At 64.6% G+C, this 27,663-nt stretch overlaps 1 protein-coding gene across 4 annotated transcripts; it reads left to right on the top strand.

Moving 5' to 3' along the window:
- Positions 1-862: 862 nt before the first annotated feature.
- EPHB3 (EPH receptor B3) lies at positions 863-26,381 on the top strand. Of its 4 annotated transcripts, none has more exons than XM_068691785.1 (16): positions 863-1,072; positions 13,165-13,229; positions 13,483-14,155; positions 20,644-20,799; positions 20,892-21,227; positions 22,023-22,147; positions 22,262-22,430; positions 22,525-22,630; positions 22,965-23,062; positions 23,185-23,307; positions 23,407-23,654; positions 23,856-24,071; positions 24,168-24,317; positions 24,398-24,623; positions 24,736-24,891; positions 25,051-26,381. In XM_068691785.1, the coding sequence occupies exons 1-15, from the start codon at positions 961-963 to the stop codon at positions 24,882-24,884; spliced, it is 2,952 nt and encodes a 983-aa protein (XP_068547886.1). In that variant the 5' UTR covers positions 863-960; the 3' UTR covers positions 24,885-24,891; positions 25,051-26,381. The 4 variants fall into 4 exon arrangements, with proteins under 4 accessions (XP_068547886.1, XP_068547884.1, XP_068547885.1 ...); XM_068691783.1 differs by having other exon boundaries at positions 865-1,072; positions 24,398-24,591; XM_068691784.1 differs by having other exon boundaries at positions 866-1,072; positions 23,010-23,062; positions 24,398-24,591.
- The last annotated feature ends 1,282 nt before the right edge of the window (positions 26,382-27,663 follow it).

Raw genomic sequence — 27,663 nt, forward strand, 5'->3', positions numbered from 1 at the left:
GGGAGTCACGGGGTGATGGGGATGGGATGGGGTCAGAAGGGGGTCATAGGGTGGAGTGGTATGGGATGGGTTGGGTTGGGATGGGATGGGATAGATGGTTTGGGATGGGATGGGATGGGATGGGATGGGATGGGATGGGATGGGATGGGATGGGATGAATGGGATGGGATGAATGGGATGGGGTAGGGTGAGATGGGATGGGATAGGGTACATGGGATGGGATGGATGAGGTACATGGGATGGGATGGGATGGGATGGATGGATGGATGGATGGATGGATGGATGGATGGATGGATGGAATGGGGTGGGATGGGTTGGGTTAGGATGGGATGGGATGGGATGGATGGAATAGGGTATGTGGGATGGGATAGAATGGGATGGATGGGATGGGGTATGTGGGATGGGATGGGATGGGATGGGATGGGATGGGATGGATGGAATGGGGTACGTGGGACGGGACGGACGGGACGGGACGGCGGTACAGGCCACCGGGGGTGCCCGGGTACCCGCAGTGCCGCCACCCCGCGCCCTGCCCCGCACGGGGGGCTCGGAGCAGCCCCCCTGGTTCCAGGGCCGCGGCCCCTTTAAGGACCAGTTCCGCGCGCGGCCGCTGGGTGGGGCGCGCTCCCCGCCCTGCACCTCCCGCGCTGGGGTGGGCGTGGCCAGGGGGCGGGGCAGTGGGCGTGGCCTCGCTCCGTTCCCACCCCTTCCAATTCATCTTTCCGCCGGGCCCCGCCCACCCTCCCCCTTCCAGCCAATGAGCGCCGCGCTCGGCGTCGCCAGGGCCGCCGTGTTGCTAGGGGCGGGCGCTGATTGGCGGCCGGGCTCCGCCCCTCGCGGCTGAGCGGCGGCGGCGGCGGCGGCGGCGCCAGAGCGCGATCGTGGCGCGGCGGCGAGAGGAGCCCCGCGTGGCGCCGAGCTCGGGACTGCCCGGCGGGGCCGCCCGCACCGCCCCCCGCCATGGCCGCCGCTGCCGCTGCCGCCCGCCCGGGGGCCCCCCCGCCGCCGCCGCCGCTGCTCCCCCTCCTGCTGCTGCTCCTGCTGCTCCCCGCCGGCCGCCGAGCCCTCGAGGGTGAGTACCGGGACCCCCCCCCGGGGTGCCCCCGGGCTCGTTCGGTTTCCCCGAGCCGCCTCCGCTCGGCTCCGGCTTCGAGGTCCCCGCCCGGAGCTCGCTGCCGCCGCCGCAGCCCCGCTCCCAGCCCCCCTCCCAGCTCCGCCGCCCTCGGTAGGTTCCAGAGTGAACGCCCCGCCGAGCCCTGCCCGCTCGTTTCGCCTTCCCCCGGTTTTCTCGCCGCGAAGCGGAGGGCTGGAAAATTCAGCCTGCCAAAAGAGCCGGGGCCGCCGGAGGAGTGGCCGTGAGCCGCCGTGTCCGGCTCCATCCCTTCCCCCGGTAGCCGGTTTAACCCCGCGGGCTCCGCCGTGGGGCTACCGGGGAGAGCGGCCACGCGTGGCGCATCCCTACCGGAGCCGGGGGAGGAAGGGGGAACCCCCCCTGCCCTGCCCAGAGCTCGGGATCAAGGCGGTTCCTTGGTCCCCAGCCGCGGGTTGAGGTCCCGGTTGGCCCCCGGGGCCCTGCACAGCCCCGCTCCGGGGTCCCGGGGCGGAGGAGGGGGCCCCGGGGGGGGGTTTGGCTGGGCACGAAGTCTGCGCCGTGTCCGGTAACACAAGCTCCGGAGGTGGCGGGGTGGGGGCTGAGGGAGGCCCCGGGCCGGGAAGGGAAAGGAGAGGAGAAAAAAATAATAATAATTATAAAAAAATCCTCCGGGAAGGAGAATTCCGCGGTTCGGCGGCGAGCCCCGGAGCTGCCCGGCTGCCCCAGCGGTGGGGGGACCCCGCTTTTGTCTGCTCGGAGGCGGCTTCGGGCTGCGCCTCACCCGCTGCGATCTTTGGGTAGGGGTTTGGGGGGCTGCTGCGAGCGGGGGACCCCTGCCCCGCTGCCATTTCGGGGCAGCGAGCCCCCCAGGGCTGGGCTCCCTACAAACTTTGGGGGTGGCTCTTTACGGGTGTTGCTTTTCCTTCCACCCCCCCCCCCCCCTTCCCTCTCTACCCAGTGGATTTGATTTTTATTTTCTTTTCTCTCTTTATTTTGGCAAAGGGGTGGGAAAAAAAAAAAAAGGAAAAAAAAAAAAAAAAAACATCCTCCTTTGTACGCCGTAGGAAAAACGAGCTGGGATTCGTGGCCTGCTCGCTCCGGGAGCGCAGGGGAGGGAGAAGCCAGCCTGGCACGGACGCTGCCAACGCCAGCTCGGGCACCACCGTGCCGGGAGGCAGCAGGACGGGAGGATGAGGAGGATGAAGGTGTGGGCGAGGAGGGCGCCCCGGCGTGCCCCCGGCCCCTGGGCAGCCCCTCGCCCACCCGCTCGCCGCCCCCGCTTTGGGAAGGGGGCAGGAAGGCGGCGGTGGCGGCGTGGCAGGGCACCGCGAGCATCGGCCAGGGCTGTCCCGCTGCTCCCTGGGGAGGCTGGGGCCCGGCCTCTCCCCCGCCGCCCGGGCGTGAACTGGCGCGAAGAGCCGGATGGAGAGAAAACAAACAGCTCGTGCCGAGGAGCCGCCGGGTTTTCTTGGCTTCCCGAGCGTGCGAAGGGGTCAGGGAACAAACGCGGTGCCTGAGGAGGTCGGGGCCCAGCGCCGTGCCAGCACGGGGGAACGCTTCGGGGCCTGGCTGGCACCGCACGGTGTTTTGGGGGCTGGCCCTGATTCCCATGGGACTTTTTTTTTGTTTTCTTTTTTCCTTTTTTTTTTTTCTCCTCCCGTTTTCCCTTTGCTCTCTTTCCCTAGAGGGAAAGTTGCTGAGGTTCCTGTCCCCGCTGTTTTTAGGAAGCCACTGTTGGTGCTGGGGTCAGCGAGCTCCTGGCCGCTCGCACCGCTGCTTCCCGACAGGCACCGGAGCGTTCGAGCGGTCCCTGTAAATCCAGCGTGCACGTTCGGCCGGGTATTTTAGTGCTGATCATAAATCTGGCGAGGCCATAAATCTGCGCTCACGTCCTCCAGGCGACGGCAGCCGGCGGCCCCCGGATCCGGCCGCTTCGCCGTCCCCTCCGAGGGGGTGACGGGCTGGGTGTGCGGCCGGTGCCCGGCTGCGAGGGCAGGGTCCTGGCGGCTCCGGGGCTGGATCAGCTCCCGTCCTCGGGGGCACGGCGCGGCGTTGGGTTTCTTTACAAGGCCCCACGGGGGTGGGGGGGAGCCGCGCTCGGCAGCGGCTCAGTGAGGGCTTTGTGCTGCCGAGGAGAAAATGGTTTCTCTCCAGATCCTGTAAGTGCGCTGGGTTTGTTTGAAGTCACAATGTGTTTTTCTTCTCCGGTTCAGCAGTCCCCGGGCCGGCTGCAGAAGGAATGCTCTGTCCGGGGGCAACAGCGGATCCTTTCTCCGGTGCAGGGACTGGAGCCGAGGAGCAGAGTTTGGCCTGGCAGGGCTGCGGGAGCCGAGGCCCCTTGGGGAGCCCCAGCGCGGGGCGAGTGCTGTGTTCGAGGCTCTTGCCATCCATCTGGGTTAAAACCTTGGGCCTTGAAACGCCTTGAAAAGAGGGAGCTGGGCAGCACCGGGTGGCTCTGTCCCCATGGGGGGTTTGGGTGGGCTGGGACCGGCACTGGGAGGAACAAACTCTGTGCCCCTCTGCTGCCTGAGCAGCCTCTCTGGGGTTTGTCCACGCACTCCTCCATCAGCCCCAGAGCAGAGGCAGCGTCTTGCTGCGTGCAGCACTGATCTAACTCAGGCTTTAGCGAAATACCCAAATCAGGAGGATTTATAGAGCTTTTCCTCATCTGGCGCCATCCCTTCCCTGCTCCCAGGCTCCTGCCAAGTGTTACCCGGGCTGACCACGCGCCGGGTGCCGTGCTGCTCAGCTGCCCCCGGTGCTGGAGCCACCAGGTATTTCCTTGGCGGGGAGATCTCGCTTTTTGTTTAACTACTTTTCACCGAAACAGCTTGTTTCTCGGCGGGGTGATTCGGGGAAGCTAGCCCTGCTGTTTTATTGATGCTCAGGGTAGGGCTGCGAGGGGAAAGCAGGTTGCGGGGCTCCGTTGCGCTCGCCGGATTCATTAAATCTCCCGTTCCTCACCAAAAAAAAAGCTCTCGTTTGTGGGAGCCCGCCCCGGCCGCGCTCGAGGCGGGGAGGAGAAGAAGGGCTTTCCTTTGTGTCACGCAGAGCATGCGGCCGGTCGGGGAGAGGGGGAACTCGCAGCCGGGGCTCTGCAGCCGGGCATTGTCCGTGCCTCTCCTCGGCACGCAGCCCTGCCGCGGGCTGGAGGCGGCGAGCGCCCGGCCGCAGCTCCGGGGCCGCGTCTGCCTGGGCTCCGCGATTGGGAATAGCGGCCTCTGGTTTTGAAGGAATGAACCGAAACTCCCTGTTTTGTTGTGATGACTTACTGCGAGAGATATTCGGGGAAACCAGTTGGTTGCATTTTCTTTCCGTGAGCCGTTTGCTGCTGCTCGCTGGAGTGGAGGGGAGCTTGGCGTTTAATTAAAACAGCCCGAGCAATCTGAATCACAGACTTGCATGTTTTTAAAATTGTAGCTGTTCCTGTTGTGCTGAGTCAAACTGGTTTGTCGGGATCCAGCGTCTCCGCCTGGGAGCCGCACTGGGGGAAGGGTGCTGGGGCCGCCCCGCACCGGGGTCCCCCCTTTTTTGCCGGCCGGGGGAAGCAGCGGGGTGGGTGCCAGTCCCCGTCCTCGTCCCTATGAGTCTTGGGAGAGCCGCTGGCTGCCATCGCCATGTGCCTCCCCGAGATCAAAGCCACGAGGAGCTGGCATGGCTCGGGGAGCGGGCACGTTCCCAAGCCGTGTTTTGGGGAGGAGGGAGCCGCCGTGCAGGGACCCCGCCGCAGCCGCCAAACCCCACGCGGGAGCGGTCATGGCCCCTGGGGACAGGCTGCTATCTTGAAGGCCAGGAGACTTTCTGCAGGGACGTTCCCACCCTGGCGGGACGGCCTCATTTGGGTTTTGTTTTTTGTTGTTGTTGTTTTATGTATATCATCGTCATTATTGTTGCTCAAAACCCAGTCCCGGGCTCGGGCTGGGCTCGCCCCGTGGCGGTGCCAGCTGAGGCCGGCGGGGCTGGTGGCAGGCGTGGACCATCCTCCTTCATGAGCAGAGCCCCACAGACCCCGCCAGCAGCCCCGGGGCGAGGCAGGAGCCATTTTGTAGGGCGGCCGGGCCTTCTCCAGGCCTCCTCCTGCCTCCCTCAGCTCCCACCATTGCCCACCCTTCTCCAAGCCTCGTGGGGCCACCAAAGCCTTGCGGGGCTGAGCTCGGGGGCTCCGTCCCCTTCCTCCCTGCGGAGGTCCCAGCTTATGGGGCCACAGCCCATTTCTTGGAGCCTGGTTTCCCCTCAGCGAGGCAGGAGGGGAGCGAGCCCGCCGCGGCTCCGCATGGCCGCCCCTGTGAGGAGGAGGAGGACGGGGGAGCCATCTTGGGCAGAGGCAGCAGCCCCGCAGCACAGCCGAGCGCCGGCCCCGCTCCCCGCACGCGTGCCAGCACGTGGCGGCCGGGGAGGGGGTTGTCCGGGGAGGGGGGGTTGCTGTTTTATTTTATTTTTAAATTTTTTTTGTGTGTGTGTTGCTAAGCGGCGGGGCTAGACGTGGCCTGGTGTTTCTCACGCATGTGGCGGGAGCTGTTGACAAACACCTGTTTCCCAGCCCCCTCCCCAGGAATGCCCTGGGCGCGGGGGGCCCAGCAGGGGCTGCGATGCTTTAGGGGGGGGCTGAAATAAGGGAGGCAGCAGGATACCCCCCCTTCCCCAATCCTTGGTCCCTTGCCTGCCCCAGGGGAGCCATCCCCAAGGGCTTCCCTGCCTGGCAGCAGCTGCACAACAATTTGGGCCTCCCGGTTCCTCTCTGAGGTGGGGCCATCACCAGGGCCCCTCTACAGAGCTGCCCAAAAAACTATCCCGGGGAGGGGACACCGGCCACCCCCGTGTTGTCCCGCTTGTCCCCAGGGTGCCTCGGTGCTTGCCCAGCGAGGGCTGGGGCACAGGAGGGACCCCGCGGGCTGGGCGAGTGGGGAGGGGGCGCGCGGCATGCACGCACACACGGCGTGCGATCCAAGGCCTTTTTTTTTTTTTTTTTTTATTAATGAGAAAAATGTGCAGGGCTTGAACGATCGCCAGGAACAGATTTATTCTAGTTCCCCAGAAATTAAACTGAAATGAAGGAGCGAGTCAGCCCGGCCCGGCACCCCCTCCTGACTCTGTGCTTGTTTTAACTCTGGAAGAATCTGACTTTGGGGGTGGGGGAGGCAGAGAAGGGGGGGGGGAGGATATTTGGGTTTAAGCAGTTCCAGATGGGCTCTGTGCTCGAGGAAGCGAGCGGAGAGCAGCGTGGAGATTTGGGTAACTGCCCCAGGCAGGAGAGAGGAGGGAAATCTTGGCAGAAACCCCTGCTCCGCGCTGCCTGGATGGGATGCAGCTTGGCAGCCAAGCCGCCCCGTCTGTGGGGCGAACCTTTGTATGTGCAGCGAGTAACCTTTTTTGGGGAGGGGGTGTTTTTTAAATATCATTACTCCTTCCCTGGCCTCCTTCCAAAAGTACAACCTGGAAAAAACAGAGCTGGGGGGAAAAAAAAAGAGAGGCGTTTTCGGATCGCAGCCTGCTGCACGCGGTTGCCTCGTGGAGGCAGACCCACGCCGGGACTGGTGCCCGCCTTCCCCGGGGGTTTTGGGGCTCTGCATCCATCCGTAGCCACCCCGTGGGGGTGGACACCTGCCCTGCGAAGCCGTGGCGACGTTTCCCCTCTCTTTGCAGGGCCTGGAAAGGCGGGTGGCAGGTTTGTGGGCCGGTTTGCTGCCTACATCCTGGTTAATAGCATTCGCGGCTCGAACAGGTCTGGCGTCTCCGGATCCGATGAGTTATTTCTGTGGCAGTGGAGGGCGGCTGCACGGCTGCTCCTGCTGGGGACACCGACCTATAAATCTCCCCTGCCTCCTGGCCCACACGGCTCCTGCTGACCTGGCACGGCTGATGCCGCACTGCTTGTCCCACGGGAGCTGGTGGCAGGGCACTGTGGAGAGCGTCCCCTCCCTGTGTCCATCCCAAGCGGGTGGCAGTCATCGCAAGGCTAGCGGGGTCTCTGGGGGCTTATCAGTGGGGTCTGTTTTTCCCGTGGCTCAGCAGAGCGAATTTGGCTTTTCCTGGAGGAGAGGAAGAGCAGCGAGCGCCGGGGCGCGAGCACCACGTGGGCAGGGATGGCAGCTCGCCCCGGCGAAGCTGACCCCGGCATGGCGCACGGGGCTGTGACATCCGAAATCCCCGCGGTATTAATAGCACTGTAATTGCAGCGCAGGGCTGGACTCGGGCAGCTGGCTCGCGTCCTCTCCCGGCGTCAGCGTGGCCGTTCAGAGGGAATTGGGGGCTGGCAGCAGGACCTGGCAGGGCTCGGGCTGCACGCGGCCAGGGCGCAGCTGAGTGCTCGGCATGCGGCTGCAGGGCAGGGACCTGCTGTCCTGCTGCAAAAAAAAAAAGGAAAAAAAGAGAAAACGTGCTGCAGCCACCGTGATTTGTAGGGGGTGCACGCTGCGTGCCAGCCGGTGTCGCAGCCCAGCTTGGCACGGCCACGCTCCTGCGGTGGCAGAAATCTGCCCTGCCCGGCTCGACCCGGTGCGTGGACGCCTGTCCCTCCCCGCGTCCCGGGCGCTGCCACTTGATCTGCTGCTCGCAGTTGCAGAGCTGGCACCTGTCCCCTCTCACATGCTTCAGTCTGTCTCCCGGCCATCAGGAAACAGCTCCTGGCGAGGAGCACGCGGCCGGAAAACCCTCTTCAGCCAGTCAGCGGGTGGCTGATGGGGCAGGGCTGGATGGAGGCAGCGCTCCCGGCCCCCTCTGTTTCACTGCACTCATCCTGGGGCTGGCTCTGCCCGTCCTGTCGGTGTGGGGCATCGGGGTCATTGGGGAACTGGGGGGGGAAACGAGGAAGATGCAGCCGGATGATGGCTCAGAGCCACGGGGCCATCTTCCCCGGTGAGGTGGTTACATCCCGGTGCAGGGTTGGGAAATGGAGGGGGAGGACGTGGCCTCGGTGCATCCCCGGGCTCTGCAGGGTGCTCGGGCCCCAGGACCGGCGGTGCTGCCCGTCCTCAGCCGGGCCGGGCCGGGGCAGGGACTGCCTGCCCTTGTGCGTGTGTGTGTGGTGTGTACAAAGGGGCCTTAATCTCAGTTGGGGCCTCTGGGCCCTGCCATAATGCAGAAATAATGAGTCTATTATTAAGTGCCCACAGTACTTCTTCACTCCGGTGGCTCGCCTCCAGCAGCAGGCAGAACCTGCCCCGCTTGAAGTGGATGTGTCATCATTTGCCTCAGCAAATCCGATCCCCTTTGATGATGGGCCAAACGCCCTTGGCACGAAGGGCCACAGCTGTGATACAGGCCCCACTTTTTTTTTTTTTTTTTTTCTTTCCCTCCTCTCTTCGCTTTGTTCCCAGCTCGTTGGCTCGCCCCGGACCTGGGGTGAGCGCGCGTTGGTGGGTGCGGGCAGCCGGAGCCCTGCGTCCCCTAGGATTGGGGCTGGGGGGGGACGTCCCCAAAGCGTCCCCAAAGCATCCCCACATCCCCCCTGCTCCACAGCACCAGGGAGCAGGCGCCCTGCTCGGTGTGAGGACAGGTTCCCAGCGTGGGCGGCGATAGGGAGCGCTCCTGCCCTTCCCTTGGGCTGAGCCGCGCCACCCCAGCCCCAGAGCCGAGGGTGGGGACCCTGCGTGGCCCCCGGCCCCGTGCTGGACGCCGGGGTGGGAGCCTGGGGGTCCCCAGGGGAGCTGGGATGTCCCTCGCGGGCTGTGCTGTGTGCCGGCGGTGCTGCAGAGGGAGCTGGCAGACAGCGTCTGCAGGCTCCTCCACTGGGCTCCTCGAGCCTGTGCCCAAAGCTTCTGCTGGGGGTGTCCCCGGGGCCGTCCCCTGCTTGGGAGGAAGAGGAGGAGGAGGGTTTTGCGGGGTCTGGCTGGGGCCAGGGAGAAGCCGGGACCCTCCTGGAGGAAAAGTTGCTGTGGGAAAGGTGTCGCGGGGTCTCCCCACGTGGGCTGACCCAACGCCCGGCGCTCTGTGTGGCTCCCCTTTTGTGTACGTGAAGCACTCGTCAGCGGGAAAAGTGCAACCTCAGGTTCTCTCCCACAGGCAGCTCTTTGTTCCCAGATAAAGGGCCCTGCACCAAAGGCCCTTTGTGCCGCTGCTTAGAACGGTGCCGGGATTAATTGTGCCGATAGGTGCTTGAATGGGGAGTGCACAAGGCCGCCCGCTCCCGCCGTAATCATCTCGAAACTGAGGAGGAAATTAAAATGTCGGGGAGATGCCCCTTTTGGTGGCTGCTTGACTAGCAGGCACCGAGGCGAGGCTGCGAGCGGATCCCCAAGCAGCCACCTCTCCTCCTGACGGCCAGGGAGAGGCAGGCGCTGCCCCAGTGCCCCGACGGAGCCGCCGTGGCGCTAGGTGATGGGATGGGATGGGACAGGACGAGATGGGATGGGACGGGACGGGATGGGACAGGACAGGGTGGCCCAGCCCGGCTGCCGGGGCTCGGCTCCCGCGGGCCGGGCGCGCTGGTGCGCGTGGCTCCCAGGGAGCGCAGCGGCGTTGCAGAACAGGTTCCTCTGTTTGCAGCAGGGCTGCGTGGGCGTCTTTACTAACTTTCCTCCCTTGCCTTCTTTCAGGATGCTCGGGACCGCGCTGGCTGCCTTCTCCCCCTTCCCGTTGGGGCGAGGAGCTGGCGTCGTACCCTGCCAGCGCATCCTGATAAAGCCGGCGGTCCCCGCTGTTCAAAGGGAAGAGCGCTTAAATCGGAGCCGGTCGGTGGAGACGCTCCTCGAGCCTTCCCCAGCGGCTTCATCTTGAAAGAATTTTTCCCTTCTGGCTCAGCCAGGGCTGAGCGCAGACCCCACCGCGGCCGCTGCGCGTGTCTGCCGCCGAGCAGCGCGGGACGGGCTCCCTGGGCCTCTTCTGGGGGGGAGCTGGAGCGTTTGGCTGGCCGCGGAGCGTGCACGCAGCATTCCTGGGCCCCTGCGTGGGAGGAGGTCCCAGTCTCCAGATGGGCCCACGCCAGGGCTCCCCGTGCCCCGCGAGCTGCCGGGGACCCCACAAAAGGGGATGGCAGAGCAGGGGCTGGGACCCCTGCACTTTGCAGCTCGCGGTGTGCGTAGGAGGAAGCTTTGCAGGGCGGGGAGGAGGCAGCCAGAGCCGTGCTCGTGGCCCCATCTGAGAAGTGAGGCTCTTTCCCGGCTCCTGGATCCGTCCCTGCCGTGGAAATCCTGCTGGTGTGTGGGGGCGGCTGGGGATTGCTGTGCTTGCCAAAATAGAGCAGGGCTCGGTCTCCATCCGAGCTCCTTGCCTTGGTCTGGCCGGAGGTAAGGAGAGGACACCTTCCCAGCACTGCAGACAGGGGTGATAAAGCAGGCCTTAGGGTGACTTCCCAACGCTGGGTAAAATTGGGAGCCAATTTCCCGTTGACTAATGAAACCAGGCTCTCTCCTCGGTGTGCGGGCTTTGGGAGGCTTTGACTCACGGCTCCGCTGCCCATGACGCTGTTCACGTCTCTCCAAAGCACCTGCAAACCTCCAGTCCCACCTCTGGCACCGCGCACGGGTGGGAGCGAGCCGCCGGCGCTCCCCAATTTCCCCCTCACCCCAACCCTGGGTGCAGACCTGTTCCTTTAGCAGGGGCCCAGCGCGCAGCACAGCCTGGCGCTTGCTGGAGAAAGGACACGAGCCCGGTGCCGCTCTGGCGAGAAATCCTTGGGGCAGCTCCGAGGGCACCGCGCGCTCTCTGCAGCTCGGCTGCGGCCGGCTGGGCTCAGCGGGTGGCCGCCAGCCCCGGGCAGTGCCGCAGCCCTCGGGGCCGGCCGGCTGCGACCTTCACGCTCGGCAGGCTGCGAGGGGAGGCTGGGGACGACCGCTGACCCCGGCCGGCCCCGAGCGCTCCTGCAGCTGCAGGAAAGCCTCGCCGCCCTCCGCGCCGGGTCCCGTTTCCTTTAGCTGCGTTGCCCGGTGATTTTTATTTTTATGATTTTTCCCTCCCCGCTCTCTCTCTCTCTCTCTGTGTGGTTTACGCAGCTCTCGCGCCAGCGGGGCCGGCTCAGCTCTCTTGTTTTCTTTCCCCTCCTCGTTGGTCAGAGGGGTAGAAGCTGCCAAATTAGGGTGCAGCGCGGCCAAGCCCTGCGCCTACCCCAGGCCGGTGCTGGCGGGGAAGGGCACTGCCGGAGGGGACCGCCGGCTGCTGCACCCCATCCTCGGGTGCCGCAGGGCGCTGCCTTGGGCACGGAGGCTGCAGGGCACGCAGGGCTTTCCCACGCACCGGGGGGCAGATTTAAGGCTGCTACTTCGGGACCAGGCTGCCCGCAGGACCCCCGTGGCCGGCCGTACCCCGCGCCCCGTTACAGCCCTGGGTCTCCGCTCCGGGACTTGGCAGCCCCGTGCTGTCAACGCCGAGCACGCGCTTGGCTCCGCTCCGGCGCTGCGTGCCTGGCCCCCGCGCAGCACCGCTGTGCCCTTATTAGGGCAGCTGGCGCGCGGGGCCGTGCCTCGGAGAGGTGCGGGTGGCCCTGCTCCGCAGCCCCCTCTCCCGTCTCCTGCGTGGGCTGCCCTCGCCAGGAGCCACCGTGGCCACCTTGGCACGGCACGGGGGCTCCGGGGAGCGTGGCAGCCTGCCCGGGTCTGTGGCTGCCCCTCTGATTTGGGCAAAGAGTGGGGTGGAGAGCCCGTGTGTCCCCGAGGGGCCTTGTGTGTCCCCGAGGGGCCTTGTGTATCCGTGCCGCGGTGGCACTCGTGTCCCCTGCCCCGCTGCTTCAGGGCTGCGTGCCAGCTCCTGGCGCGTCCGTGGGTGCCAGGCCAGGCGGCGCTGGCTGGTGTCCCCGGGGTGGGACTGGGAAGGAAGGTGTTTACCTCCAGCAGGGCTTCATCTGAAACCCTGTAATGTGCGAACGTTTCCTTCCTCCTCCGCGCTTCCTCCTTGGCTGGGTCAGCCGGTGCTTTTCCTGAGGTGGAAGGAAAGAGGCTGAAATTGCCCCTTGGCTCCCGGGGCTGAGCCACGGCGCCCGGGATGACTGTGCCTGGCTGCCGGGAGCGAGCCGCGCTCGGGGAGCTGTGGCTCCGTGCCCTTCATCTCCGGGGCAGAAGGGGTGAGGGACGGACAGACGGACAGCCCTCGGGGTTGGGGTGCGAAGGGAGGGGAGAGGTTTTGGAGCTGGTCCTGCTGGATATCCTTTGAGGAGGGTCTGCAGGGGGCTGCTACCCAGCTTGGGCTTTGCCTGGTGCTTGCAACCCCTTCACCTGAGGCTCCCCATGGGCACAAGAGGACCCCAAATGTGCCAAACAACCCACGGGGCCATCCTGGGTGCAGGGTAGCAGAGCCAGCATCCCACGGCAGAGCAGGACCCCATCCCACCCCGGATGCAGCAGGGTGGTGAAGCAGGCAGGGGACCATCAGCAGCAGCCCCCGGCACGGTGTGGTTCCCTGTCATTGCGTTTTTTCCCCCCGTTTTTGTGCCCGGTGCTCAGCTCGGAGCCGCGCGGCTCTGCCTGGGATTAGCGACAGCTGCCTGCAATTGCAGCTCTTCCCAGACAAGCGTCTCGCTCCCCCAAGGCTGGGGCTGGGGCTGTTTGGGGAATGCTGTCGGGGTGGTTTGTCTTGTAGTCTGCTCCAGGAATGTTGGCCAGACGGTCAAATTCTTCTCCCCTCTTGTAAAATGAGTGATGTGGGGCGTCTCTGGGAGAGCAGCCTGCCAGTCCCTCCTCCTCTGGATAAACCTGCCTGGCCCGCACCGCCCTGTCATGGGAACGGGCCCTTTCAACCCCAGCCACAGTAAATACGAGCCCTGCCAAAGCGCAGGGGGAGGGCGCGGACGGGGGGCCGGGGAGGTGGGGGGCTCGGCGGCCGTAGAGGGGCCGGGGATGGCAGCCTGTCCCCGTGCCACCTGGCCGCCCCTCGCCCTGCACCTCCGCGGGGACGCCTCGCTCTTCCTGTGCTCCTGACAGCAGAGCAGAAATCTGGAGCCTGTCTGTGCCGCTCCCCCTCCTCCCACCACGTCTCACCCCCCAAGTCGCTGTTTTCCGCAGAAATGTCAGCTCCTTTCTTCCCCCACTCCTCCTGCGTTTTTTGTTTTTTGTTTTTTTTTTTGTTTTGTTTTGTTTTTTTTTCCCCCTCAAATCTTGGCCTTCAGCTCCAATTACTTCTCTCCTTCCTCCCTCTCCCTCCAGAGACCCTGATGGACACGAAGTGGGTGACCTCGGAGTTGGCATGGACAACCCATCCGGAGACGGGGGTAAGTCTGGAGCCGGACCTGGTCCCTGGAACCACAGGGCACGGCCCTGGGGGGGTCGGGGTCGCTCCCCCGTGCCTTCACCCTCCTCTCCCGTGCATCCCCTGCCTGGTGGGATTACGCACTCGTGGCCCCACGCTGACTCCAAGCACGGGTACGCCGCGATCCCTCGGCACCCCGTTAGCTGCTGCCCTGCCCCGTGCCCTTCTCCTGGTGTCCCCGGCTCGGGGTCTGACACGCTGCCTCCCTCTTGCAGTGGGAAGAGGTGAGCGGCTACGACGAGGCCATGAACCCCATCCGCACGTACCAGGTGTGCAACGTGCGGGAGGCCAACCAGAACAACTGGCTGCGCACCAAGTTCATCCAGCGCCAGGACGTCCAGCGCGTCTACGTGGAGCTCAAGTTCACCGTGCGGGACTGCAACAGCATCCCCAACATCCCCGGCTCCTGCAAAGAGACCTTCAACCTCTTCTATTACGAGTCGGATACGGATTCTGCCTCGGCGAGCAGCCCTTTCTGGATGGAGAACCCCTATATCAAAGTGGATACAATTGCCCCGGACGAGAGCTTCTCCAAGCTGGAGTCGGGCCGCGTGAACACCAAGGTGCGCAGCTTTGGGCCCCTCTCCAAAAACGGCTTTTACCTGGCCTTCCAGGACCTGGGGGCCTGCATGTCCCTCATCTCCGTGCGGGCTTTCTACAAGAAATGCTCCAACACCATCGCTGGCTTTGCCATCTTCCCGGAGACATTAACGGGGGCTGAGCCCACGTCTCTGGTCATCGCTCCGGGCACCTGCATCCCCAACGCGGTGGAGGTGTCCGTCCCCCTCAAGCTGTACTGCAACGGCGACGGCGAGTGGATGGTGCCCGTGGGAGCCTGCACGTGTGCTGCTGGCTACGAGCCGACCATGAAGGACACCCAGTGCCAAGGTGAGTGCACGGTGCTGGGGGAATCGCTCCGTCTTGGCCCTTCTGCTGCGTTCGTAGGCGTGCGCTGATGGAGGAGGCAGCTCTGCGCTGAGCGAGGTCTGGTTTTGGAGGCTTGGAGCTCGCTGAGCACGGAGCAAGGGTCACTGCGGCGATGGGGAGGTGTCTCAGAGGATTGCTGCACTTGGACTTGGTGTCTGCTGTGCCACGCCAGGCAGCACCCGCTCGCTGCGGAGACCTGTGCGCTGCGGGTTGTGTCCACTGGACTCAGGGGCACGGCTGCCAGCAGGGACCCTGCTCGTTGCAGCCCCCACACATCGCTCGCAGCCTCTTTCACCCCTGCTGTGGTGACCAAGGGCTCCGCTCCCTCCCTCCCGCGGCGCACCGAGGTGCTGATGGCCGGGCTGTTCCCGGCAGGCGTGATTTCACGCTGCCGGTGCGGAGGCATTCAGGAACCCCGGCGGCGAGCGGGGCCCCGCTGGGCGAGCTGCGGGAGAGGCGAGCACCCTGCCAGCGCTGCAGGCTTCCAGCAAGCTGTGTAGGGAAACAGGCAGAGAACGTGAGCTCCTGCAGCCCCTCAGAGGGAAAGGGGAGAGCATCCTGCCCGTGGAGAGGTGGCATCAGAGGTTTAGGGGCTGGCGTTGCTGTTTTGTCCCGCGTGGGGGATGTTGCAAAGGAAAAATCTGCCTGGGTGGATGTTGGGCTTGCTCGGGGTGGTTTTGTCCTCGGGAGCTGCCTGCAGCACGCAGGGTGATGCCCGAGGGTGGTTTGGGCAGCAGGAGGGACGCTCGCTGCTCCCCAGGGCTGGAGGCATCGCGCGGGGAGCGGTGGGCCCCCAGGCTGGATGCTTTGTGCTCGCCGATGACGGGATCCTTGGCGCCAGCCCTCTGCTCTTGGCAGGGGCGATGGGATGCGGGATGTATACATGACCGGAGCGGCTGGCCGGGCTGCTGCTGGAGAGCAGAGCCTCCGCTGGTCCCAACACAGCTCCTGCCATGCTGTGCGCTGGGGTCCCCGCTCCTGGGGAGCTGCTTTCCGTGTCGCTTGGGCTGGGAGATCGTGCAGACCAAGGGGTGAGGGCTGTTTCCCTGCGTCTAGAGGGGCTTGGGCTCGAGGTGACAGCTTTTCCATGCCAGCATTCGTGGTTCCCTGCTTGGGGAAGGCAGCAGAGGCTCTGCAGAGGTGATGCTCTAGCCCAAGCCATGCCCACAACCACTGTGCTCACAAGCGAGGTGTCCAGAAGAGCAGCTTCAGCTCGGGGCAGGGCTGTAGGGCTCCCTGGGTGACATCCAGGGCATCGCCGCAGAGCCCGGGGCCGTGTCCCCTCCCTGCTCCCCCCAAGAGGAGCAGAGCCCGGCGCTGCGCCTCTCCCAGCACTGCGAGCACGCCTCCTCCTTCCTCCATCCTCCAAGCCCATGGGCAGCACCTTTATTTTCTCCCCCGAGCCTCAGCTTCTCTCCCCGCGTGGGGAAGGCTGAGCCCTAGGGGCACGTCCCCATGCACCCTTCGCTGGGTAGGAACGGTGTCTCCACGTTGCTCTGGGAAAGTCGCGCCGCGCTCGTACGATCAGATTTTCCGCCATATGATCGTGTGCTCTAAGTGGAAACAGCTGAGGAAGGGCTCAGAGAACCCAGCTCCATTTTCTGCTCTTTGTTGGCTGCCTCCTCGCCGCGTTTCTGCTCTTCCCCCTCCCCACGCTGCTGCAGCTCGCCCCGCAGGAATGCCCCCGCCAGGGGCTGGTGCGCACGGGGAGCGGGACGGAGCCCGACCCCATAACCCCAGCAGGCAGGGGCCGTGTCACAGCACCGGGGGGCACGGTCCCCATCCTGCCCGGGGGGGGACATGGGGCGCTGCCCCCCGGCTTTGTGGAGCTCTCCCGGGCGTGCGGGTGAAGAGCGCCGCGAGGTGCCAGATGGCATTTTAATAAATAACAATGCTGCGTTACCGCTTCGATGGGATAAGCCCTGTTGTAAATCTCCCCCCTTTCCCCAGACTTTGCCGTGGCCTTTGAAGATCTCCTCCTCCTCCTCCTCCTCCTATTTATCTCCATCCAGCGCCAGGATTAGACTTCGCATTCAGACCTGTTACAATGCAGCTCGGATCCCGGTCCCTCGGGAGCCGAGGGCTCATCCCGCCCGGCTGAAGGCAGTTTCTTTGGCACGCTTTGTAATGCGATATGCAAGGCTGGTATCTGGCGCTCTGCTCAGAAGTTGCCACAGCATTGATTTGGCATCTCATTCTCAGCCTCATTATCTTTATTTAATTAGCACACGGCCCTTCTGGGGGTTGTGCTGCTTCCCACACGCTCCTCGCCACGGAGATGCGCGGAGGCAGCGCTCGCGGCACGGAGACGAGCGAGCTCCTGGCCGGGGCGGGGGGCCCGGGGGACACGCTGCCATCCCACCCATCTGGGGGCTCGCTCCGTGACGACCCAAATCACGCCGGATTTTTGCTGGTGAGGAGCTCCCCGCCTCATGCAGGCAGGTGTCGGGATTCCCCTGTCGTGGTGCCTGTCGTGGGAGCGCAGAACAGGTCGGCCGCCGGCACCTCCCCGAAAACGCTGCCGGGCGCGCACGCCCCGCACCCCATTTGGGAGCTGCGCCCCAAATCGGGGCCGTGCCGGGGTGCACGGCCATGCAACGCCACCTTCACCCCGACACAGAAGGGTTTGGGAGCTGGCTGCTGCCTTCCTCCTGCGCTAGCAGCGAGCCCCCCGCGCGGCACCCCCATGGGGCTCCCTGGCACTGCCCGCTGCATCAGGGCTGGTGAAAATCCAGACTTAAGACTGAAAACCCAGTCCCACAGAGCCTGTGCACGGCGCCGGGCTCCTCTCAAAGCCATTTCCTTTGGGTTCCCCCCAGCGGAGGCGCTGGGGGCCGGCGCTGCGTGTTTGGGTGCCGCCAGCAGGCGATAGCAGGTCAGGCTGGGGCCAAAGCGTGGCTTTTGTAAAAATACCTTTTCCTTGCAATCAGTGACTAATGGAAACATCACCGTGAATTAAAAAAAAAAAAAAAATGCCAAGCCAGCAGTCCCCTTGCCAACTGTTTGCAGCTTTGCATTGCAACACGGGGTTGCTGCACGAAAACCAGGAAGTGAAACTGCCTTCTATTAATTGGCCGGGATTACAGATCAAAGGCGGCGCGGCAGCGCTGGAGCTGGCGCTTCAGAGCCGGGCAGCTCCACAATGGCTCGCTTGTAACACGGTCGAGGAAATCTGCCTCTGCCGTCCTGCGTGCTGACCCGCCGCGGCTCGAGAGGCAGCGGCGCTTCTTGGAATTTTTTCCCTTAAAAAAAAAAAAAAAAAAGAATTTTTGGTTTCCTGCCTGTTCCTCGGATGCCACTGTTGGAACCCCGAGGGGCTCTTCCCTTCCTCAGCCCTTCGACTTCGCTCCGTTGGCGTTTGGACTGCGCTCGTCTAAAATATTTCCACCCAAAGGGTGATTCGGAAAAAAATAAAAAATCAAAATCAAGTGCCTTTTAAAAGAGGCTCGGAAGGAGAGCTGGAGCTGGGCTGCTGCTCGCGTGGCTCTAATCCATCTGCAGCCGCTTACGAAAGCGCGAAGGGAGTGAGCAGGGTAGGTTCACAACGCACAGATCAGCCCAGGCAAACCTGATTGCTGCCTTGGAAGAAATTACAGGGTTGCCGGACAAAGGGATGTGATCAGTTTAATTTATCTCGACTCGAGTGAGGCTTTCTGCTTCGGTCCTACGGGGAGGGAAACGGCCAGAAAGGTGCTGCCCAGGCTGGAACAGCATCACACGGGTAGAAAAGCACCGAGCCCTCAAACAGGGTAACTCGGGGCAGTTTTCCCTCGCTGCTGGGAGCTGCAGCAAAGCAGGGCTGGTGCCTCGTGTCCCCATGGGGAGGGGGCACCAGGTTTTGGGGCTGCTTGCTGTGCCAGGTTCGGGGCCGCTTGCCCACATCCCGTAACCGATGGCTGCGTGCGGGGCGAATCACGGCGCCCTGATGCTGCGCCGATGGCTTTATTTCAGTGTTTTGCAGCTCCCTCCTTTGGGCTTCCTTCTCTGGGGTGGGGTGGGCGTGGAAGGGTGCCCCCCGTGTCCCCGTAAATCCCCGCTGCAGCCCTTCATCGGGCTGTCACTCCAGGCTGTGTCTCCCTCCTGGGCGCTCCGCCTCGGTTCCCCGACCTGTTGTCCTGCGCCTGTCAGCCCCTGGCACATTCTCCCCGGAGGTGACCGCAGCCTGGAGCCGGGCGATGCCATCTGTGTGCAGAGCCTGGGGATTGTTGTTTGATTTTTTTTATCACCAGGAAAAGCTCAGGGAGGGGGAGAGGGGAGCCCGGCTGCCCGGCCGGGGCTGCGGTCGCGCTCCTGCTCCGGTGATGCCGGGTTCCCTCGGCGCTGGCTGCGCGGGCAGCTTCTTGCAGAGCAGAGATGACACAGCGGCTTATCCGCCGGGGACCTGGGATCAGCTTGCAGCTCGGTTACAGCCTTCAAATGTGGCTGAGAGCTGTCACGCTGCCACCGAGGTCTTTACGCTCTGATTTATTAAACGGAGCTGGATGCCTCAGCGCCGCGGCGCAGCTGGGCCTCGGTGCCTCTCCTGCTCTTCCTCGCCCTAAATCGGGGTGGGGGCAGAGCTGTGCCCCCTCCTTGGCCGGGGTGGCAGCGAGGGTGCCGTGCAGCCGCCTTCACCTCTTGCTTTGTGTCATCTCAGTGTTGCCCTGAGCTCCCATGGTGGCTTTTTGTTCCCTTGGCGCAGGAGCCAGGGCGAGGAGAGGAGGAGGAGGAGGAGGAGGAGGCAGAGAGGAAGGCACACCTCGCCCTCCCCGGCTGAGGCTCGGGCTCCCCGGCTTCACGCAAACGCTGGTGGCTCCGGTTTCATCCCCCGCAACAAGCCCATTATTTCAGGAGGGGGGGTTTGTCCCTGATGGATCTGGGCTCCTGTCCATAACCCAAGCATGTTTGGCAGCTCTCGGAGCCCAGAGTGTTCCTGTCCAAGAGGTTTCAGTCATCTCTCATTCCTCAGCAATCTGGTTCCTTATGTGTGAATCTGCATCCACCCAGTTTTAACTGCCTGGGACTGCGGCTGGGGTGGGTCTGTGCGTGCCGAGGCTGCTCCGGCACCTTTGGGCAGCTGCCCTCTGCGTCCCAGCCTGTTGGGGTGGGGGGACACGAGCCCTGGCTCCTTCTCCATCACCAGCAGAGGAGCGCAGCGGCGTTATCTGCACACTCAGGACGGGCTAAACTTTAATTCCCAAAGGCTGGGGGAGCTCAGGTCAGGGAGCTGCAGGAGCTGAGCCGTGCGGGCAGCCCCAAGCAGGAGCCTCCTGGGGGCTTCCAGCCCCTGTCCCCACGGTGTCCAGCAGCAGGAGAGCGGGGAGAGCCCCAAACACGGCGTGGGGCTGCCAGGAAACCTCCGCTGTGTCGGGAGAGGCCTCGAGGTGAAGCAACTCCTCTTGTTTGTGGCTGATGTCACCTGGCAGGCACGGGACAGGAGGTGCCGCTTCGGGGACAGGGCTGCCAGCAGGGCTACGTGCCCTGGGTGCCGTGCCAGCCAAACGGGGGCGATGCCAGAGCAGAGGGGGGGTCTCGGTGCAGAGCAGCCCCCGTGGCTGGAGGCAGGCCCCGTGCTGGCCTGGTTTCAGGCCACGGTGTTGCAGGGCTGCGATAAACGAGGCGGCGTGGAGGCGGGGGGCGGTTTCCCGACGCTGCTCGGCTCAGCTGGAGTGCCGCTAATCCCCTCACGTGCCCCTCGTTAGGGCTGAGTGCCCGTGGAGTGAGCGGGGCCGCATCCAGGCTCCCGGCTCCTTTATGGGGCAGGAGGCTGGTGGTGCCGGCCCGCAGGAATGTGTTCGTCTCGCTCCCCACACGCCGCTGGAGCCGGCCTCGGGGTGCCACCGCCGTGGGCTGAGAAGTGGCTGAAGTGGCCAAGGTGGAGGCGTGGGGCAGAGGGGCTGTGTTTGGGGCTGGGGGGCTCAGAGGGGGCTGCCCAGGCAGGGTCGGGGTGCTGGGCACGGCAGCCAGTTGGGGAAGGGGGAGAAGTGCATGGCAGAGCCCCTCCGTGGGAAATGGGGAGAGGAAACAAAGGGGGTGGGTGTGGGGTGGGTGTTCCTGCACGGGGAAAGCTGTGCCTGTGCCAGGGGGTCCCAGGGCACCATTTATGACCTGGGCAAGCTCGGCTGTGCTGGCACCAGACAGTGTCAGCTCCCCATAGCAGCCCTGTTCATCCTGAGGGGCTGGGGCACGACTCCCTGCCCTCCTGGTGGGCTCGGGACCTGCAGTGAGCTTGGAGAAGGGGCCTGCAGTGAGCCTGGGATGCAGAGATCGCTGTAAGCCTGGGAAAGCATCCCCTGGGCACGGTCCCTGTGCGAGGAGGGACGAGCAGGCGAGGTGTGCAGGCAGCAGCAGGATTTGCTGCTGATGGCCGGTGGCCCTCCTGCCACCACCCGGAGATCATGCAGGGCGGTAAGGGAGGGTCCTGCAGTGGCTGCCCTTCATTCACACAGATTTGCTTTCCCTTCCTGCAGCCTGCGGCCCGGGAACCTTCAAATCCAAGCAGGGCGAGGGGCCCTGCTCCCCCTGCCCGCCCAACAGCCGCACGACCTCGGGAGCAGCGACGGTCTGCACGTGCCGCACCGGCTTCTTCCGCGCCGACACGGACCCCGCCGACAGCGCCTGCACCAGTGAGCCCCACCGGGGAACGGGGGGGAGGCGAGCCGGGGACGGGGCGGGGGGCACGTGGCAGCCGTCCCTGACCCCCCCTTTATGCGTCCAGGCGTGCCGTCGGCTCCCCGCAGCGTCATCTCCAACGTGAACGAGACGTCGCTGGTGCTGGAGTGGAGCGAGCCGCAGGACGCGGGCGGGCGGGACGACCTGCTCTACAACGTCATCTGCAAGAAGTGCAGCGTGGAGCGGCGCCTCTGCACGCGCTGCGACGACAACGTGGAGTTCGTGCCGCGCCAGCTGGGCCTCACCGAGCGCCGCATCTACATCAGCAACCTGATGGCCCACACCCAGTACACCTTCGAGGTCCAGGCGGTGAACGGCATCTCCAGCAAGAGCCCCTTCCCTCCGCACTTCGCCTCCGTCAACATCACCACCAACCAGGCAGGTCAGTGTCGCCGCCGGAGCTGCGGTGCTGCCGTGCTGCCGGCTCTCCGCTCCTGCCTCTAATCCCCTGGGTGAATTCTCCTCTCCGCTGGAACGTGCGTCCCTGGAGGGGATGAGATCAGAGCGCGTGCAGGCGGGGAAGGGCAGGCTTGGCAGATGCTGCGGAGAGCTGCGGAGCTCCCAGACCCACCCCAGAGATGTTGCGCCTGCTGCGAAGGGAGGAGGAAGGAAATGAGATTTCTCCCCTGTGGGCCTGGGAAGGCTCAGCACCAGCCCCAACCTTCGCAGGCAGCCGGCTGCTCTGCCATCCCTCCTTCCTCCCGCCCTGGCCCGGCTCCAGCGTGCTGCTGGTAATCTCCAGCCGCCGCGCTCTGATCTGATTTCACGGGTCTCACCGGTGGGGTGGGGCAGGCGGCTCCTGGCAAGGGGAAGAGGGGAAGGAGCCTTGGTTTGGGCTGCCAGAGCCCTTCCCCGGACCAGTTTGCAGCGAGGCAGGGGTTGAAACGTCACCTCGGTGCCATCTCTGAGCGTCCCTTGCTCCCTTATCGCCTTGGCTGCAAGGCGCTGAGACCACATCTCCTTCCAGAGACGGTCCTGAAGTTTTTCAGTGCCTTTTGGCTGGGGTTATCAGAGCAGGAGCCGTGCTGATCGGGGATGGGGGAGGACGCAGCTGGGCACAGGAGGGCTCGCTGGGGCTGCAGAGATGCTGAGGGCAGGCAGGGTGGGCCTGGCTGCAGCGCTGCCGAGCGGGTGCCGGTGCCGGCACAGCCTCATTCCTCTCTCCCTCTTTTCCCAGCCCCATCTGCCGTGCCCACCATGCACCTGCACAGCAGCACGGGGAACAGCATGACGCTGTCGTGGACTCCCCCGGAGAGACCCAACGGCATCATTCTCGACTACGAGATCAAGTACTCCGAGAAGGTAAAGCACAGCAGCCTCTCCTTCCCCCTGCTCCTTCTGGCTGGCGTCTGGGGAAGGGGAGCAGCAACAGGGGAGCCAGAACGCAGCGGTGACACCCCCGTGTCTCCCTTGCAGCAAGGCCAGAGCGATGGCATTGCCAACACTGTCACCAGCCAGAAGAACTCGGTGCGGCTGGACGGGCTGAAGGCCAACGCCCGCTACATGGTGCAGGTGCGGGCACGCACGGTGGCTGGGTACGGCCGCTACAGCCTCCCCACCGAGTTCCAGACGACTGCAGAGGACGGTAGGGACCGGGACAGGGCTGCCTCCTGCCCCCCAGCCCCCCAAAAGTGCTCCCTCCCCAGCCTGACTTTGATTCCTGCCTCTCCCTCCCCCAGGCTCCACCGGGAAGACTTTCCAGGAGCTGCCTCTGATCGTGGGCTCGGCCACTGCGGGGCTGCTCTTCGTCATCGTCGTGGTCGTCATCGCTATCGTCTGCTTCAGGTACTGGCCTTGCAGGGAGCAGGGCTGCACAGCCGGCTTTGGGGGTTGCTCACGCCTGCAGGCAGAGCTCCAGCAGCTCCAGTCACGCAGCGAAGGACTGGACCTGCTGCACGGGGGTCCCGCGGGAGGACCGTGTGTCTCTGCCTCCCAGCACCAGCTCTGGGCTCTGCCCGGGCTCCTGCTGCCCTCTCTCAGCACAGCCGGGCTCTCTTCTCCCACCGCACCTCAGGCAGAGGTCGCTCTGCTCGCGGGCTGCCGGAGGGGAAGCTCTCTCTGGCTTCGGTTGCCTGTGCTGGGATTTGGAAGCTGGCAGCACGTGTCTTTGCCCCATCAGGAAAGGGATGGTTACTGAACACCTCCTCTCGTCTCCTTTGGGCAGGAAGCAGCGCAACAGCACAGATCCTGAGTACACGGAGAAGCTGCAGCAGTACGGTGAGTGGCAGCCCAGCACGGGGGCTCTGCCTGCCCTCCCTCAGGTCCCGTGCCGTGCCAGGCTGGCGTGGCACGTCACCCGGGTGGTGTCCCTCCCTGTGACGAGCCCTCTGTCCTTGCAGTCACCCCGGGGATGAAGGTCTACATCGACCCTTTCACTTACGAGGACCCCAACGAAGCAGTCCGGGAGTTTGCCAAAGAGATCGACATCTCCTGCGTCAAAATCGAGGAGGTCATCGGAGCAGGCAAGTCCCGGGGCTGGGCGCAGCGGCTGCTGAGAGCACCGCCGGTCCCCTGGTCCTCCGGCTCACCCTGCTGCCCCCTCGTCCCCTTCCCACCCGCAGGGGAGTTCGGCGAGGTGTGCCGCGGGCGCCTGAAGCTGCCCGGCCGCCGCGAGATCTTCGTGGCCATCAAGACGCTGAAGGTGGGCTACACGGAGCGGCAGCGGCGCGATTTCCTCAGCGAGGCCAGCATCATGGGGCAGTTCGACCACCCCAACATCATCCACCTGGAGGGCGTGGTGACCAAGAGCCGCCCCGTCATGATCATCACCGAGTTCATGGAGAACTGCGCGCTCGACTCCTTCCTCCGGGTGAGCATCTCCTGCCTCGTGCTGGGGGGTGCTAGCCCCCAGCTCCCCTTCTCCATCCCTCTGCGTTGTCGTGGTGGCATCTCCAGGGATAAATTGCACCACGGGGAAGAGGGATGACGCTAGGCAGGATAGGTAGCATACGGGGATCCATCCCCATCCTATTTGGGGTGCTGAAAACCCCTCTGTTCTCTCCCCGGGTAGCTGAACGACGGGCAGTTCACGGTCATCCAGCTGGTGGGGATGCTGCGAGGCATCGCTGCGGGCATGAAGTACCTGTCGGAGATGAACTACGTGCACCGCGACCTGGCTGCCCGCAACATCCTGGTCAACAGCAACTTGGTCTGCAAAGTGTCCGATTTCGGGCTCTCCCGCTTCCTGGAGGACGACCCGGCCGACCCCACCTACACCAGCTCCCTGGTACGGGGTGGGATGCTCGCGGGAGGCTGCAGGGCTTGGGGGGGTGTGGGGTCTCACAAAGTGTGTGCTAACTAAGGGAGCTGTCTGCCCGTGCAGGGGGGCAAGATCCCGATCAGATGGACGGCTCCTGAGGCCATCGCCTACCGCAAGTTCACCTCGGCCAGCGACGTGTGGAGCTACGGCATCGTCATGTGGGAAGTGATGTCCTACGGGGAGCGACCCTACTGGGACATGTCCAACCAGGATGTAAGTGCCCATCGGGGAGCTGGGGGTGCCCGGCAGGGACCCGAGAGGGGCTCACAACCCCCGTGTGTGTCTCCCCGCAGGTGATCAACGCGGTGGAGCAGGATTACCGCCTGCCCCCCCCCATGGACTGCCCCACGGCGCTGCACCAGCTGATGCTGGACTGCTGGGTGCGGGACCGCAACCTGCGGCCCAAATTTGCACAGATCGTCAACACGCTGGACAAGCTGATCCGCAACGCTGCCAGCCTCAAGGTCATCGCCAGCGTCCAGTCTGGGTCAGTGGGGTCCCAGATCCCGGGGAACACAGGTGGCTGGGACTGGAGGCGTTGGGAGAGCAGGGACCAGAGAGGTCCCTGCTGCCAGGGACGACTCGGCGTCCCTCTTATCCCTCCGTGACCCGTGGCTCTGTCCCCCCGCAGCGTCTCCCAGCCGCTCCTGGACCGCACTGTGCCGGATTACACCACCTTCACCACCGTGGGAGACTGGCTGGACGCCATCAAAATGGGACGGTACAAGGAGAACTTCGTCAATGCCGGCTTTGCCTCCTTCGACCTGGTGGCACAGATGACGGCGGAGTAAGTCACCGCTCCGGGGGGCTGCGTGGGCGCTCGCCTCTCCGGCACCCAGCTGCAGAGGGCAGATTTGGGGTGTGGGGTGGGCCCCTAAGGGGGTTAAGCTCTGGGAATCGGCATCCAGACCTGCCAGGTCGCTGAATCTTCACCCTCTCTTTGCAGAGACCTGCTGAGGATAGGGGTGACGCTAGCAGGGCACCAGAAGAAGATCCTGAGCAGCATTCAGGACATGAGGCTGCAGATGAACCAGACGCTCCCGGTTCAGGTTTGACCGCAGGGGACTCTGCATTGGAACGGACCGAGGGAACCTGCCAACCAGGTTCAGTTTGCGGTGCAGCCCGGCTTCCCGATTCCCCCTTCCCGCGGCGCTCCTCTGCCTCGGACGCTCGCCTGGGACAGGCCGGGCCGGGCCGCCCTGCCCCGGATCGGAGGCACCCGTGCCGAGAGGGAGCCCGGCTTTTCGTCCCGTGTCCTGGAGCGGCGAGGCAGCGACGCAGTCTTCATATTGAAGATGGATTTATGGGACGGAGATGGCACATCCCGCTTCCCGCCCTGTCTCGGTGCTCATCGGTTTGAAGAGTTGTTCTGCTTCTTGGATTTCTTTTCACCCTGTTCTCCCCGCCCCGAGTCCTCACCGTCCCCCCGTCCCCGAGGCCACAGACTGTTGACCCCGTCCGCTGAGTCCGTCAGACGCGTCCGAAGCCTTCCCCGACCCCGGACCCCGCATGGAGGCAGCCGGGGGGAGGCTGAGCCCCCCGCGGCGTGGAGACGACACCAGGGACGGGGCTGCCCGGCCCCAGACAATCACTTATCTCCTCCCCCCCCCTCGCGGCCCCTCCGCACGAGGGTCTGCACTGGAACGTGTCCGAAGGGAAGGCTTCTCTCCCTTTCTTCTTGGCTTTGCACGCCAGAACCCGAACCCCGTGAGATTTTACTATGCAGGGAGTTAGGCAAAAAAAAAAAAAAAAAAAAACATTAAAAAAAAAATAGAGAGATATATTAAAAAAAAAAAAAAAAAAAAAGAGGGAGCAGAAAAGGGGAGGGAGGGGGACCAGGTGCCCAGCTCCGCATCTCTTACCCTCTTGGTTCTCGTGGCCGGCTCTGGACTGCAGAGTGAGGCCGTCAGCACGTTTGCACAGGGACCCTCGGCCCCACGGCAGCCGCGCTCCTGCGAGAGGGGGACCGGGGAGCGGGGCCGGGGGGGCTGCAGCCGCGCAGGGGGGGGGCCTGGCCTCCCCCAGCCTCCTGTTTTATGCAGAAGGAGCGGGTGCCGCCGGCGCGGCCGCCCCCCCCGCTCCTGCCACACGCTGTGATTGCTGCCAAAAGACTCACTCACCTTCCTCTGACTCTTCACTGCAGCCCGGTTCCTCCAAGCTGAGGGAGAGAGCTCCCAGCGTGCGTGAGTGTGCGTGAGTTGTGTGCGTGCGTGCGTGTGTGCTGGCCGGCAGGACTGTGTGAGGCAATGGGCAGAATAAAGGCAATAAGAATTTTAACGGCGTCTCCTTGGCTCCGTCGCTCTCGCTGCACCAGCGCGGGGGGCTGGGGGCTGGCTCTGTGCCCCCCCCCTCTTCCTGCTCCCCAATTTGTCTCGCTGCCGGGCACGGACCTGGTGCCAGCCCTGTGGTGCCCGAGGACGCACGGCGTGCACCCCAAGGGGGCACAAAGGGTTGGAGGTAACGAGTCCCAGGGCAGAGCCAGGTGCTGAAACCCCACCTGGTGCCGCAGGAGATGCTGGTAATGGTTTTTCCCATCCCCTCCTTGCATCAAGTCCAACATTTGGGACCCAAACGCTGTGAGTGAAAACGGAGTGGGGCCATTCTCCACCCCAGAGCGAGCAGGGAGCACCACGCACCCCCAGGATTTGTCCCCGGGGCTCGTCCCCAGCCCCACAGCCCTCCCATGGCCACGGCCAGCCTGCCCGGGGTGGCCCAGCCGGCTTTTCCCAGGCGATGGCCTCTGTGAGTCACCCCCACCTGCCTCCCCAGCTGGCAGCCGCCCGGCCAGGTGCGAGCACCGCCACTTCAAAGGCACCCGGCACGGGAAAAACCTGGGGTGCTCCCGTGGGGAGAGCAGGGCTGGGGTCTCCACACCCCTGGGGTCCCCAAACCCCTGGGGTCCCCGGGGCTCCCCATCCCCAAAGGGCTCGCACATCTCCAGGGGCTTCTCGGTGGCCACGTGCCTCCAGCTCCCCAAAACCCACAGGGTCCTCCCCTGCCCGGCTGGCGGTGGCAGAGCCAGGTGCTGTTTTTCCCCTTTTCCTTGGAACTCGCCCGCCCTTGGGTTTCTCATTAACCCCGTTCCCCAGCGCAGGAACAGCAAACAAGGCAGGGGGGGTTGGTGGGGCCCCGCGCAGCGCAGCAATGGGGAAGGGGCTCCCCACGTCCCACCACCCCTCTGCTGCGGGGTGCCCGGGGTCTCCTGCACCGTTCCCCTTCCCTTGGGGCTTCCAGGGCTCTGTTTGGGTCCCTGCTGCGGGGACCTTCCCTGGGGTGCCCGGCTCCACGGGGGTCCTGGTGCTGCAGGGCTGGGGTCCCCGCAGCATCTCCACAATGCTCGATCCTGGCTTGGCTTGGCTTTTTGGGGGAGTTCTGCTCGTTTTAAATAGCAAACCCGCAACAAACCACTTCTGCCTTCTCCAGGTCTCCCTCGGCCCCCACACCGCGGGGTTTGCCCCATACCTTCCCCTTCCTTTTTATACAGGCTCGTACGCGGAGCGGTGCGTTCAACGGTGAGAGGAGAAACAAAAGCAGCAGCAGCAGGAATTAATGCGAGCGT

This window comes from Anas acuta, chromosome 9 (assembly GCF_963932015.1).
Source record: "Anas acuta chromosome 9, bAnaAcu1.1, whole genome shotgun sequence".
Classification (NCBI taxonomy): Eukaryota; Metazoa; Chordata; class Aves; order Anseriformes; family Anatidae; genus Anas; species Anas acuta.

Bases quoted from the DNA above. Each gene is read 5' to 3' on its own strand.
- EPHB3 (XM_068691783.1), top strand. From the start codon at position 961: ATGGCCGCCGCTGCCGCTGCCGCCCGCCCGGGGGCCCCCCCGCCGCCG. The intron at 22,431-22,524 runs GTAGGGACCGGG...TCCCTCCCCCAG, and splicing joins CCAGACGACTGCAGAGGACG to GCTCCACCGGGAAGACTTTC. The intron at 22,631-22,964 runs GTACTGGCCTTG...TTGCCCCATCAG, and splicing joins ATCGCTATCGTCTGCTTCAG to GAAAGGGATGGTTACTGAAC.